This window comes from Mandrillus leucophaeus, unplaced genomic scaffold (assembly GCF_000951045.1).
Source record: "Mandrillus leucophaeus isolate KB7577 unplaced genomic scaffold, Mleu.le_1.0 Scaffold163, whole genome shotgun sequence".
Lineage (NCBI taxonomy): Eukaryota > Metazoa > Chordata > Mammalia > Primates > Cercopithecidae > Mandrillus > Mandrillus leucophaeus.
Window position 1 is genome coordinate 177,346 of NW_012101621.1, and position 15,721 is coordinate 193,066.

Genomic DNA, 15,721 nt, shown 5'->3' on the forward strand with positions numbered 1-15,721 from the left:
CTTTTTTTCTCTACATGTCTCTTCTTGCTTCATTTCATTCTTTTGATCTTCAATCGCTGATATTCTTTCTTCCAGTTGATCAAGTTGGTTACTGAAGCTTGTGCATTTGTCACATAGTTCCCGTGTTACAGTTTTCATCTCTATCAGTTCTTTTAAGGTCTTCTCTGCATTGACTATTCTAGTTATCCTTTCATACATTCTTTTTTCAAGATTTTTGGTTTCTTTGTGCTGGTTATGTAGTTCCTCCTTTAGCTCTGAGAAGTTTGATCACCTGAAGCCTTCTTCTCTCAACTCATCAAAGTCATTCTCAGTCCAGCTTTGTTCTGTTGCTGGCGATGAGCTGTGTTCCTTTGGAGGGGAAGATGCGCTCTGATTTTTTGAATTTCCAGCTTTTCTGCACTGCTTTTTCTCCATCTTTGTGGTTTTATCTGCCTTTGGTCTTTGATGATGGTGACGTACTGATGGGGTTTTGGCGTGGGTGTCCTTTCTGTTTGTTAGTTTTCCTTTTAACAGTCAGGACCCTCAGCTGCAGGTCTGTTGGAGTTTGTTTGAGGTCTATTGCAGACCCTGTTTGCCTGGGTATCAGCAGTGGACGCTGCAGAAGAGAGAATATTGCTGAACAGTGAGTGTTGCTGTCTGATTCTTGCTCTGGAAGCTTCGTCTCAGAGGTGTACCCAGCCATGTGAGGTGTGAGGTGTTGGTCTGCACCTAGTAGGGAATGTGCCCCAGTTAGGCTCCTCAGGGGTCAGGGACCCACTTGAGCAGGCAGACTGTCTGTTCTCAGATCTCAACCTCCATGCTGGGAGATCCACTGCTCTCTTTAAGTCTGTCAGACAGGGGCATTTACCTCTGCCGAGGTTTCTGCTGCTTTTTGTTTAGCTATGCCCTGTCCCCAGAGGTGGAGTCTACAGAAGCAGGCCGGCCTCCTTGAGCTGTGATGGATTCCACCCAATTCGAGCTTCCCAGCGGCTTTGTTTACCTACTTAAGTCTCAGCAATGGCGGGCACCCCTCCGCCAGCCTTGCTGCCACCTTGCAGTTAGATCTCAGACTGCTGTGGTAGCAATGAGGGAGGCTCCGTGGGCGTGGGACCCTCCAGGCCAGGTGTGGGATATAATCTCCTTGTGTGCCATTTGCTAAGACCCTTGGTAAAGTGCAGTATTAGGGTCGGAGTTACCCGATTTTCCAGATGTTGTGTGTCTCAATTTCCTTTGGCTAGGAAAAGGAATTCCCTTCCCCCTTGCACTTCCCAGGTGAGGTGATGCCTCGCCCTGCTTCAGCTCTCACTGGTAGGGCTGCACCCATGGACCAGCACCAACTGTCTGACATGCTCCAGTGAGATGAACCTGGTACCTCAGTTGAAAATGCAGAAATCACCCGTCTTCTGTGTTGCTCACACTGGGAGCTGGAGGCTGGAGCTGTTCCTATTTGGTCATCTGGGGTGCGCCCTGTCTCAAAGTATTTTAAAATTTACCTTTTGATTTCTTCATTTAGCCATTAGTTACTCAGGGGTATGTGTAATTTCTACATATTTGGGAATTTTCCAATTTTTCTCCCATTGAGTAGTAGATTCGTACTGTAGTGTTTGTAAAAGATACTTCACATGATTCTGACTAATAAGTCTGTTAAGGCTTGTTTTGTAGCCTAACATATGATCCATCCTAGAGAATGTTTCATGGGCACTTGAAAAGAGTGTGTATTATGCTACTATCGGGTGGAATATCCTCTATATGTCTGTTATATCCATTTAGTCTGGAGTGTTGTTCAAGTCTACAGTTTATTTATTTCCTGTCTAAATGATCTCTCCATTGTTGAAGGTGGGGCATTTAAGTCTCCTACTATCATTCTATGGTCATATTTTAGAGACCTTTACCTTGAAGTCATGCTTTATTTACTACATTTAGACTTGATCTGTGCCTTCAAATCATAATCAAATCATATATACTTTTTTTGCAGAATCTTTTCTGAAATTGACTGAAGATAAGAAATGGTTTCCTGCTTTTCTGAGCTCACACACTGAGAAATAAATTATCAAAAACTGAAACAAGAAAGGCACTGGACACTAACTTCTAGTTGGTACTCTGGCAGGCTTCATGTATAACATATATACTACACTTATATATGTTATACCTATACATATGGTATAGGTATGTGTTGTAACATATGGTATATGTTATACCTACCTAAGTATATAGCCTATACTTATAAGTATCTCCATAAATGGGAGGGATTTACTAAGGGAGATTTCATACTAGAATGGCCAAAATTATTATTCTCAAACATTAAGGCACGCCAGGTTTTCTGGGACTCTAGCCAGCTACACATTGTATCTTGTTTGTGTACAAATTTTTAAACTGGTGAGCAAATTACTTAAGGAAGATTCAGAACTCAAATGGCCAATATTTCTGCAACTATAGAGTTAACACGTAAAGTCTTCTAAGTTTCTAACTCTCTAGATTTTTCCCTACCTAATTTGAATGTGATGACTTTTCTACTGGTGTGTGATAAAACTCACTATTTTTGCTATTAGTAATTCAAGGCTACTTGGAGATTTTTTCTTATACAATTCAGCCAGTTCTAGCTAAACTGTACACATTGAAAATTTAACCCTAAACTTACTTGAAACTGAACTGAAAAAAGGGATAAAAGAGGGTTTTAAAAACAAAAAAAACACACAAACTACTAAAAAATTTGTCTATAGTCTTCATTAGATTATCCATCAGGGAAAATAAAGTTCAGCCATGTGAATATGTCTTCATTTTGTCAGAAATGTAATTTGTATCCAACCACCTGTTATAAGCCAGTGAATCTGTATTCCTATCTCATAAGAGGGCTCAGAACCATTGGATTGGTGGCTCTGGAGGAGTTGAATAATTATTAGACTTGAAGCATTAGATGGCGCATTAGTGAGTGCATCTCCAACTAAGTCTACCATCAAGTCCTGGTGATTTATTATCTCAAATATATGACACATTTATCTACTTATCTCATTTCCAAAACTCCCATACCTAGTTTAAGTAATCAAATTTCTTGCCTTGGCAAGCATGTTGCTTTATAATTGACTCACCTGTATCCAATCTGAAGTCCTTAAAATCCATTCTATACATTGTAACCATAGTGATATTTACAAATGTGAGGTCTGGTCAAATCATTCTTCTGCTTAATAGTCTTTGATTTCTTATTCTCTACTTCCACTACTTATTTCAGCATTATCCTGCACAATGCTTACCCTCACTTCCTCACAATGTGGTTTCAGGCACACCTTCCAAGGCCCCACTCTGGCCTCACTGGGAGCAGAATTCCCTCTGCAGGAAAACCTTGGTTCTCCACTCAGTTAACTTCTGTTTACCCTTTAGATCTCAGCTCCAGTGTTACTTTCTTAGGGGAAACTTCTCTGACTCACATCAAATCCCTCTCTTATAGTAATTTTCACTTTATTTCACAGTAATTTTTATGGTTGCAATTTTACATTTGTGTGATTGTTTGATTAATCTCTGTCTCCTCCACAAAAACTCTAAGATGCAGGAACTGTATCTTACTAGCATTCAGCACAATACCTGGCACATAGGTGTTCAAAAAATACTAATAGGGTAAATAAATGAATTAATTTTATGCTTTTATTTTAATATTTTCATTGTATTAACATTTCTCTGTATATGATATTTTATATTTTGTATGTACATATTTTTAATAATTTTGAAGTTTTATACTTTATTTTAGTTATTTGCTGTATGTATTATATTTAATTCTTTAATTTTTGTGTTATTTCCAAGGGTACTCTCCATTGACTCTTTTAATATATTTCCACTTTACCCCTTAAACCCGATTTCCTCTCCCACCTTCATCATTCAACTTTATTCGATTTTGTTATATTTAATTTCTCTAATAATGACCTTTATCTTTTAAAATGGTATTTAATTGCCCTTAACATAATTTGTTGATTCTCTCCCACTGTGAAAGTTGAATGGACCAGAATATATTTCTACTATCTTTCTCTTCTTATTTTTGTTATGAATATAATTAGTCTTTATACAGTTACGGTCTGTAACATCTGCATTCTGTTCTTTAACCACAATCCCCAGAACATTTTGATATTAGGCTTCAGAATGCTCACTTGTATCATGTTATCTCTATTCATTTCTGGTGGATTAGTGGAGTTTATACTTTAATAATTTTGTTTTTTAAGTTTTTCTGATAGAGATGGGGGTCTTGCTATATTGCCCAGGCTGGTCTTGAACTCCTGGGCTCAAGTGACTTTCCTGCCTTGGCCTTTCAAAGTGTTGGGATTATAGGTGTTAGCCACTGTACCTGGCCTCTAATAGTTTTCTTTATTAAAGCCTCATGGGGACTCTTTTTTTTTTTTAAATTTTTATGGGTTGTTTATTTTGTGTTTGTAAAGTCTGGTAAATTCAGTTTGAATTTAATTTTCTGGTAAAGTAAATTCAGTTTGAATTTAATTTTCTGGTAAATTAAATTCATCTGCCTTGATGTGGGCATGCTAAAACACATTTCTTTCTTGGTAAAGATAAGTCCTTTAACCATTAGATTCAATGTTTTCTTCATTTCAGAAAAGTTTTCTTTTATCTTTGAACTCTTTAACTAAGTATCGTGAGATCTTTCACACTAATTTTTCATTTGTTGGACCTGACTTTAATGTTACATTTCACCTTCTTGGGTTTTCTATTTCATTTTGCTCAGGATATTTAAGCCTGTCATTTATATTTTTATCTGTGTTTTTGGCAGCATTGTTCTCTCCACTTCCCACTTTTTTTCCTGTTTTTATTGATCTTCATTTCTATCATGGTTGTCTTTATTCATTACACCCTGAATTTTGCCAGATTATTTTTTATCACTTTATATTTTCTATTATTTATTTTCAATTCTGTCTTCTAAATATCATTTCAGAGAGAATACATTTTAGAGAAGGCATATTTTTTTAAAACTTAGAATGTTTGATCATATTTTTTACTGCTTCGTGGTATAATTTATCTGTATGTTCTGTACCTTATGTAATTTTCCCTTTTTCTTCTAGTATTTTTATAAAGGTTATCATGTTTTATTTTTGTAATACAATTATTATAAATAATTATATAATATTATTAATCTTTGAATATTCTACATATTTGTGAAAGAATATTGTGGAGGAGGAGCTGGGGTAGTAGGTATCATAGAAGGCAGATGAGTTTTGGAATGTTGTCTCCAAAACACCTCTCATCTGTTAGAATGACTCCTGGGCTGTAGGGTTAACTGCTGGCTTAGAGTGGATTCATAGTTGTTAATTTCATCATGAGTCTTGTGACTTATCCTTTCCTTTCATACTAGAATGAAAATTGCCATCTGTCTGGCTTCTTCCCCATCTTCTTGCCTTCTTTCATTACACCACACACGTGTCCTAATTATTCCAAAGGTGATAAATTTGTATATTTCCCTTTAAACTCCTTTCTCTCTGTCACTCGTGGAGGGTTCACATGCTGCAATATTTCTGTTCCAAGTAAAGATTACAGGTTTTGATCCTCAGTCCTCAGTACACATATCTCTTTTAGGGATTTCTGGGCTTCTTGACTAGCTCAAGATCTTTAGAGGCATGCACTTTATCTTGGTGTTCAGTCTTGACTGGTTTAAACTTTTGATGTCTACAAGGTTTTCTTCATATGTTGTGGTGTGGAATTGTAAATATTTTCTAGCTTTTGTAAGGTTGTGGCTCGTATTTATATTTCTCCTGGTTTAAAAGAAGAGAGAGAGAGAGAAAGAAGTATCTCAACTTGAGACTCTTAGACTGGAAATTTGAATTTATTTACACAATTGAGATTGATCTAGAGTTTTATTTTTTCTGCTGTAATTGCTTGAAATTTGGATCCAAGATTATATGTGTTTTGTGAATATGTTGGGTAACATTGTGACTTTTCTATAATTTAGGGAAGTTTGACGTAGGAAAAAGGGAAAAAATTTTTGAGAGAATCCTAAATTCATATATGGCCTAACCTTTTAATATCTATGTAATTTTAGATAATAAATAATTTGTTTGAGATTATGTGGCACTAACAACACCTGCTTCACAGTGTAATTGTGAGGATTTAATAAAATTTGTATAGTGAGTGTTAGTTTTGATGTTACTTTAAACCTCTTTGCCTTATACATTCTCTCTATCTTTTCCATGGAATATTATATGATTTTATGTCCATATATTAGTTTCATACTTTCAATTACATTTTATGTTTAAATTGAATATTATGGTAATCATTACGTAAATGATTAAAAATTTAAAGGGACAACATTTAACGTTCCTCTGGAATTAGCCTTTAGTCACAAAATAAAGATTTAAAGTATCCCTAGACAATGGCAAAAGGCTTTTTTTTTGTCATAAGAAAATCAAATATGCCTTATTTCACCCAATTAACAATTTCTGTGCTTGGCTACCCTGGGAAAACCAAAACGACCATAGGTGATAATTCCCCAGGCCATGTGATCTCAGTCTGGCATTCTCGGATCTCTAAGGCATCACTTTGGCCAGTGCCCTCTGGGGCTGTAATTAGCAACTCTCTTCCTGTTTTATACAGCTATGTGTGTATGTCTGCAGTGATCCCGTACTGCATCTGGTTAATCTTGTGCGAACTGTCTGCAGTGATCCCGTACTGCGTCTGGTTAATCTTGTGAGAACTGTCTGCAGTGATCCCGTACTGCATCTGGTTAATCTTGTGAGAACTGTACCTATCTGAATTTTTAATGATGCTGTTTTCTTAGTTCCCTTGGCAAAACAGGTAGGTGAGGGATAGAAATAAAATCTATACTCAGTAAATCAGTGAGCCAAAGTCTATGACTGACAATGAGTGAATTACATTCTCCTCAATTGGGTGCAATGTCAGCCTTCTGTGTGACCATTTGCTGTTGCCACTAGAGAAGGAGGATGCAGCAGGAATCAGCACTGTGAAGAAAAGTCTCTGTGTATAGGCAGCTAAGGATATAGACAGGGAAAGTGAACATCTCAGCTCCCAAAGAATGAGAATAAAGCTGTAAAAGACTGTCAGAGAAGAATCAGAGTTAATCTTACGACTATTCATCCTTCTTCCCACATATTCCCAACTGTTTAGCCCTACTTTTGTTTCGCTTTGGGTCTCATTTTGCTTCCTGTATGGCCTGTGTCTTATGGTCAGCTCGGACATCCATCAGTCTATCCAATGCCTAGAAACCTTTCACCCCTTGTCACCTTCTGTGTCACCCAGCATTCCCCTTCTCAGCCCTTTTCATTCTCATCGTGGAATCCTTTTGGTTTGATTTCAAGGTGTCCAGCACTATTGATGTCACAACAGAGTGGCATGGAAGATTTCTGAAAGTTTTGTCATCTAACCTCTAGTGGGCACTTTTAATTAATTCAGCTTTTGACAACCCTATTACATTCATTATATTATCCATTCATTCATTCATTAACACATTTGACATTTACAATGTGTGCCAACAAGGTGCCAGGTCAGAACTGTCCACTTACAATGTAGAACATTCCTGTAAATTTTGTTTTAATTTTCTTGTATTTCTTCTCCTTTATTCTACCATCCCACTTTATCTTCTGCCACAGAAGTTCTCTTCTCTCTCTTTCTTCTCTCTTCTCCTCCTTTATTCTTGATACCCACTTCTATTTTGGCTCCTTGAGGCCAGCACCGGTTGTCCTCCTACCTGTGCGATGTTCTGTCTGGTTTATTGGGTCTTTTTCCTACTTTACATAATCAATGTGGACAGTTTCTATAGTTGGGTCTTTGCTTTTTAACCTTTTTTTTCTGTGTATTATTTCCTTTAGGGACCTTATGCACTCTTATGCATCCATCTATTATTTTTATATGGATTACTATACAATTACTTATTTGCTTAAAATACACATAACTATTTTCTCCACCCTGTCATATTTTATGTTCAACTTTCTAATCTCTAAAAATTGACCTACCATTGTCCTATTTATTCGTGCTGAAATCTTGATATTTTCTTTGAGTTCATGCTCCTTCATATTCACTCCAGCTGTAATAAGTCACCAATCCTTTGGGTTTTTACTTATCAGTATTTCTATTTCTGTTTCTACAGCCTTACAGCTAGAACTGTGTAGTCCCAGTTCCTCTGTGTAGCTCCTCAAGTCTGCTCTATTTCAATCTTCTCTTAAGCGAACTCCTTCCCTCTGTTTTTCTTTTCCTCCATTTGACCCATCACACTTATAGATAGGGCATCTTCCCTAATTACTGGCCTCATCCTCAATTCCCTGGACCTATACCTTCACTGGCTCCCTAAATGTATTTGATAATTCACATATACCTTCGAGAAGTTTCTAATGATAGGCAACAGGTGAATCTTGACTACCTTTCTTATTTTATTTTCCCTTCTTCACCAAAATGATTTTTAGGGTGTAGACACTCTGTATGCTTCAACATACACCAAATTTACCATTTTTGAAATATCTTACAATCTACTTGAAAAGACTTCTTTAGACCCTATATTTGTATATTGTAATATTTATCCTTTTTATGGCTATACTCAAATGCCACATCACTATAAGGACTTCCTTCATCGCTGTAGCTCCTTTCACTCTACTTATATTGTAGAGGATTTGTTACACTTCTTGAACTCCTGAGCTCAAGGGATTTGATTGCTTTGGCCTCCCAAAGTGCTGGGATGACAGGTGTGAGCCACTGCACCTGGCCTGATTTGTTCCACTTCTATATGCATCACAAGTGCCTGATGTGTATTTGTATGCACATTGCATAAGGATCGGCTTTGTACGACTTCAGTCTTTCTTGATATGTGACACATAGTAAGTAAATCCATTTCAACAAAATGAATAAGTGAGAAGGTAATACTGGAAACAGAACATAACTGTGACTAGGAATTTGGTCTTGACGCGCCATTTAACTTTCTGATGTGCATAACTATCTGTTTTCTTCACTTGTAAAATTTAACATGAGGTTGAAACTGGAGAATTTTATATTTTTCATGAAAAAGGCAATTTGGGAGAAAAGTCAGTTTTCCTGAGGATAAGGTATTGTATGGTTTGACTGCTTTGCCTTGGCTGGTCAACACATTTGTACACCTGGATGAGAACAGTTTTCAGAAATCCTTTCAAGCATCTACCTTTCAAGCATCTACCTTTCAATTCTCCTGTCTACACGTTTACCTTCCTCCCATTTCTTATTCCTAAATGACAAGGGAAATACCCAGTGTTATCTGAAGTAGTCATAAAGTACATTTTTTTTTTCTTTTTATGTGAGGAATTGAAATTTATGGCTTTGGATTATAGGGCTTACCATTAAGGAAAGAGCATAGCCTGGTCAGAGGACAAAGCTTCTTCCTGCATTTCTCAGGCAGTCTTTGATTAGTGTGTCCACCTCGGGGCAACTTTTTTTTGGGTGGAGGAGAAATATACTTAAGTGATTAAATGCAAGTGTAGACATGAGAGCTTTACCTAAAGCCAGGTCTAATGACCGTACCTGAGAATCAGGGAGTATTTAAAATTTGAGAAATCATTTTCTATACTTGAAAGTCACTTATGTAGATAGTCCTCGGTTTATAATAAATAACATTTATTGTGCTATACTATGTGGTAGGTATGAGGTTAAGTATTTTTACCTATATTATATCATTTATTTCTTACAAATGGAGCAAGGGAGCAAGCAAGCAAGCAAGGGAGGTTTATTATCCCCATTTTATGCATTTATGCATTTATTTTTGATTTCTATTCTTTTGGGTTTTTTTTTATTGATATATCATAGTTGTATATGTTTTGGGGTATGTGTAATATTTTGATACACGTGTACAATGTGTAATGATCAAATCAGGGTAATTGGGATATTCATCACCCCAAATATTTATCTTTTCTTTGTGTTGGGAACATTGTAATTTTTCTCTGCTAGCTATTTTAGAATATATAATACATTATTCTTCACTATGATTTCTCCATTGTACAATTGAATACTAGAAGTTATTACTTCTAACTACATATCCCCAGATCAATAACTATAATTTCTCTGCTGTACAATCAAATACTAGAACGTCTTCCTTCTAACCTATATCCCTAATTCAATAATAAGGAAACTGAAGCTCAGAAAGGTCTAGGAAATTTGTTATGTTAACATAGCAAGTGAGTGGTGGAGACTGGATTTAAAATCAGGCCTGGTCGACCTCAAAGTCCAAATTATTAACCTTTCTACTCTAATGTATGGAAGTAAGTTTGTGAATTTTTGTATTTTTAGGATTTGAAGATAAAAGAGGTGAAAATTTGGAAATGGTTTCTGGACTTTTGAATGTTAATAAACAGCTATGTGTTAAGTCCACCCTGTAGAGCCACAACTTTTGGAAATAACTCTGCTGTGACCTTCAGTAGCAGAAGCTGCTCCTGGGGTGGTAGAACATAAGGAAAACACACACTAGTAAAAATTTCCTGTGCTTGCTGTCTTTGTTCTGTACATGTCTTTCTCTTGATTAGTATACGGTAGGATCCTCAAATCATAATAACAAATATACTTTTTACAGTGAATTGCATGTGTATATTATTGTATAGTATAAAAGTCAATATTTTCATTTGTTATCATCTGTGCTTTTCACAGGAACTCTGTGAGTCCAACAGGGCAGGAAATAGAAGCAACTGCCCTTTCTTTCCCCCTTTAAATGCAACCCAATGTCAAAGTCAGTAGCATCCCCAGATCAGTGTATTAAAGGTGAGAAATTGATTTTATGTATGTTCTCTTTAACCTGTGTTCTCAGAAACAGAGACTACTGTACTTCATCCTACCTTAGTGTTCATTAGCGGTTTCTCTTCTCCTTTGAGCTATCTCTTTTATTTTTAAATAATGGTTCATATCTTCTAATTTCCCCTTTCTCCCATTCTTCCCATATTTTTAATCTTCTTTTTTTACCTTTATCTCTGTTCTACTTTTTCTGTATTTCAAGTTGTTCCATAGACTTTAGAAAAATGAGTTGAATGCTGGCTGTAGGTTTGGGATGCTATTCTATCTTATCCCCAGCAAGAAATATGTTGTAAAGTCTTAGGTACCTTCTCACTGGAAGATTATTAGTCATGGCTACTATAAGTTTTTAAATGAGAATTGTTTTTATTATGCATGTTAAAATTATTGGAAAACATGAGGGAGAGGAATGAACCATAAATAATAAAGATTATTAACTTGAAGGTATGGTCTTACTATGATCTGGGATTATTAATCCAACTTGTCAATCAAGAACTATCCACTTTCTATTTGTATGTGGGTATCTAATATGGTTATATATATGGAAGTAATGATAATTGATATGAAAAAGTCTCCTCCTCTTATATTGATTTGGGTATTTTTCACACATTGTACACCTCATTCTTCTCCTATTAAATTTTCACTAATTCCCAAAGGGTCAGGTCAATGTCCTTGGCATAACCTCCTCCACCTGTTCTTAATGGCAACTGTATCTTCTGCCCTCCAATATCTATAACACTTTTTTCTTTAAAACTCGTCAAATGTTTATCTTAACACTCATTTGATATATATTGTATACCACATATGATTGTTTGTTATATGTACAATACATATTTTTTCAACTTTTTTTGGTTCTATTTACAGGAATTAGAGAAAGAACAAATCAGTGTGAAGGAGAATTGTTGGTAAAATTACAAGAAAAGATTAACATTGTAATTGATCTTTGAGGATAATAAAATTTTAAGACCAAAAGGATGGACTTCACAGAAACATGACCTTAAGTTGTTTTTACAGTTGTAGTAACTGGTTATATAACCAACAAAATATGAAGAATGGGTAAACAAATTCTGATAGTAATGATCAATCACTTCGCAAATTGCTATTTACTATTGTATTGTACTAGTTCAGTAATCTTTAACTGTGTACACACTTTATGTATTTATTGTTAGGCTGCTATATAATTCAGTATTTATAATAGATACTATGTATAGCAATCTATGGTTGGTTTTGGTCTTAACCAGGAAAAATCACTTTTCTGAGTTTTGCTGTTTTTACTAGATTATTTTTTACTTGATTGCTCATATTATTTGATTATTATTGTAACTTGTCTTTCTGGAATAGGAATCAAGAGGCCTGGGTTCTGGTTCCTATTCTATCAATTGTGTGAATTTTGGAAACTCAGTTTACTTTTCTAGGCCTCACGTTTTTCATCTGAATGATGACCAACTTGGATAAAATGGTCTTTATATAATTCCATATGCATTTTTGTCCTGTCACACTGGGAACATGTGCTTTCCCTCCCGAAGGCCTTGAGTCTTTTTCAGCAATTACAGAGTTTTCCTGCCCCTCTTCCCAGTGCCTCATCACCTTGCTATTCATGTTCATCTGATCAGTTCTTTGCATGCTGACTTACATTATCCTGATAGGCAGTACCTGTGGCTGTTTCTGCTCTTTCACCCAGTCCATAGGCTTCTGGTTGTAAAAAGTGTGCATCTTGAGACTGTGGACTATTAGCTCCAGAGGTGACAGTATAATCATTCCGTGTAGAAGAGGATAGAGACTCATGCTGGTGGTGGTGAGCAAGTATTAGAGAGATGACATGTGTGCCTCTGTGAGTTTTGGGGTCTAGGATAAATTATGGCACCAGGAAGATGGCCCTTTGTGTCAGAAGAACTGGAGCTGTAGGTGCAAAAATGTATGATGCCAGCATAGCAGTTTTATTTGTATCTCAGCGGCTTCTAAAATAATTAACCTCTATTAAGTATTTTCAGGAACTACTTCCTACTATAGGAAAATGATTAAGGTGAGTATCCATCTGGACACAGAGAAATATAACACTGTTTTCTGCTCACCCTCCACTTCACATATAAATACAATATGTGTTAAAGGACTAAATTTCTAGTGTCACAGTTTGTACTTTATAGTTTGAGGTCAATAAGAAAGCTCATATCCCTTCTAAAAAGTGACTTATTAATGTTTGACATTAATCTAATTTTATCATGAATTAAAAGTATAAAACTACAAATTTCTTAAAGATAAAATATCCAAATGGATTCAGTCAAATTAAGCATGATAATATCAAATATCAGAATAGGTTACCATGCAGGGGGGTACTGTGTACTTGAAAGGGTGGGGGATGCAATGAACATGAAAGCTGGTACCAAGGGGAGGAAGAGACAGAGAAGAATTAAAACATTATCTTAACTAATCCAAGTTCTGGTCCTCAATACCTTCATGTGTACAGACAAAGAGAAACTGCAGAGATTTCTCACAACCTCTGTGGCCATTTTATGGACGTATCTTAGCAGAAACTCTGGTGAAATCCCTCCAAAACATATTTATTATGCATGGAAAAAGCCTTACACGACAGGTGGCATAGGCTCCTTATGAAATCGTTGCAGGATGGGAAGCCATTTAGGGCTTCGTAATTGTGAAAGATTGTATTGAAACTGAGGCACTTAAATAGCAGTGAGCATGAGAAAATGTAGTGGATAATGGTGGTGATTCTATTTCTTGTGAAAGTCTACTTACTCTGTTCTTTTACAGTTGTGGGCTTTCCGATTTCACATACCCCAGTCTCTATATTTTGTCTCAATCCACAGCCTATCTCAACTAAGTCTGTCCCAGGCACCTCTTACTGCAGGTGATAATTCATCTGTTAATCATGTTTTCCTTTTATGTCTACTTTCTGTCAGAGAATTGTGAGTGCAAACTGGGAAGGGAAGGAAATTATGAGAATATGTATAAATACAAATGGAATATGCTGGCTGGAAATGAGGAATAGTCAATATCACAGGTGATTTAAACACCTGATGAATTTCATGGATTGTCAGGAATCTTTTGTCCTTACCTAACCTGTTAATTTGAAAGCAGATATTACACTGAAAGTATTGATGATGGGTTTAAATCAGGTTGCAGCTCACATGTTGTTATAATATGTTGATTTTTTGTTATTTTTTATATGTGAGGAACTGAATAACTGTATACTATTTATTCATAGTGAGAACATTGCAATATTAATGATTTTAGTACATATTATTATCTTCATAATCATAATTTCCTCCCCATTTTCTTAGTTCTCATAATTTTAGCCACAGCCCAGTTGGCTGGACCAATGGATGGCGAGAATCACTCAGTGGTATCTGAGTTTGTGTTTCTGGGACTCACTCATTCATGGGAGAAACAGCTCCTCCTCCTAGTGTTTTCCTCTGTGCTCTATGTGGCGAGCATTACCGGAAACATCCTCATTGTGTTTTCTGTGGCCACTGACCCTCACTTACACTCCCCCATGTACTTTCTACTGGCCAGTCTCTCCTTCATTGACTTAGGAGCCTGCTCTGTTACTTCTCCCAAGATGATTTATGATCTGTTCCGAGAACACAAAGTCATCTCCTTTGGAGGCTGCATCGCTCAAATCTTCTTCATCCACGTCATTGGTGGTGTGGAGATGGTGCTGCTCATAGCCATGGCCTTTGACAGATACGTGGCCATATGTAAGCCCCTCCACTATCTGACCATTATGAGCCCAAGAATGTGCATTTTATTTCTGGCTGTTGCCTGGACCCTTGGTGTCAGTCACTCCCTGTTCCAACTGGCATTTCTTGTTAATTTACCCTTCTGTGGCCCTAATGTATTGGACAGCTTCTACTGTGATCTTCCTCGGCTTCTCAGACTAGCCTGTACCGACACCTACAGATTGCAGTTCATGGTCATTGTCAACAGTGGGTTTATCTGTGTGGGTACTTTCTTCATACTTCTAATCTCCTACATCTTCATCCTGTTTACTGTTAGGAAACATTCCTCAGGTGGTTCATCCAAGGCCCTTCCCACTCTTTCAGCTCACATCACAGTGGTCCTTTTGTTCTTTGGCCCACCCGTGTTTGTGTATACATGGCCACACCCTAATTCACAGATGGACAAGTTTCTGGCTATTTTTGATGCAGTTCTCACTCCTTTTCTGAATCCAGTCGTCTATACATTCAGGAATAAGGAGATGAAGGCAGCAATAAAGAGAGTATGTAAGCAGCTGGTGATTTACAAGAAGATCTCATAAATGATACAATAAGGCCTTCTCATTAAACGTGATATGACTTTATGTTTCTTTCTTTGATATTTTAGATTCAGGAACTATGAGACATCACATATTGATTAGAATGTTATTAGACCTGTAACATAATTCTTATCTGATGAATGTATGTATTCCTTGTTCAAAATGAGTCATAAATTCAATACATCTCTACATCTATGTTATGCCCATTTAATTTCTTTTAGCAATGTTTTGTGTAGGGAAAAGAAAGAGAGATCAGACTGTTACTGTGTCTATACAGAAAGAAGTAGACGTAAGAGACGCCATTTTGTTTTGTATTTGAGATGCTGTTAATCTGTAACCCTACCCCCAACCCTGTCCTTGTGAGAGACATGTGCTGTGGTGACTCAAGGTTTAATGGATTTGAAGTTGTGTAGGGTGTGCTTTGTTAAACAAGTGCCTGAAGGCAGTATGCTTGTTAAAAGTCATCACTGTTCTCTTAATGTTAAGTACTCAGGGACACATACACTGCAGAAGGTCGCAGGGACCTCTGCCTAGGAAAGCTAGGTATTGTCCAAGGTTTCTCACCATGTGATAGTCTGAAATATGGTCTCGTGGGAAGGGAAAGACCTGATCGTCCCCCAGCCTGATACCCGTGAAGGGTCTGTGCTGAGGAGGACTAGTATAAGAGGAAAGAAGGCCTCTTGGCAGTTGAGATAGAGAAAGGCATTTGTCTCCTGCCCGTCCCTAGGCAATGGAATG

At 36.8% G+C, this 15,721-nt stretch overlaps 1 protein-coding gene across 1 annotated transcript; it reads left to right on the plus strand.

Moving 5' to 3' along the window:
• Window positions 1-13,239: 13,239 nt before the first annotated feature.
• Window positions 13,240-15,016, plus strand: LOC105536694 (olfactory receptor 4F3/4F16/4F29). The gene has a single exon (XM_011976124.1). The coding sequence runs from the start codon at window positions 14,048-14,050 to the stop codon at window positions 14,984-14,986; it is 939 nt and encodes a 312-aa protein (XP_011831514.1). The 5' UTR covers window positions 13,240-14,047; the 3' UTR covers window positions 14,987-15,016.
• Window positions 15,017-15,721: the final 705 nt, after the last annotated feature.

Coding starts and splice junctions, on each gene's coding strand:
- LOC105536694 (XM_011976124.1), top strand. CDS start 14,048: ATGGATGGCGAGAATCACTCAGTGGTATCTGAGTTTGTGTTTCTGGGA.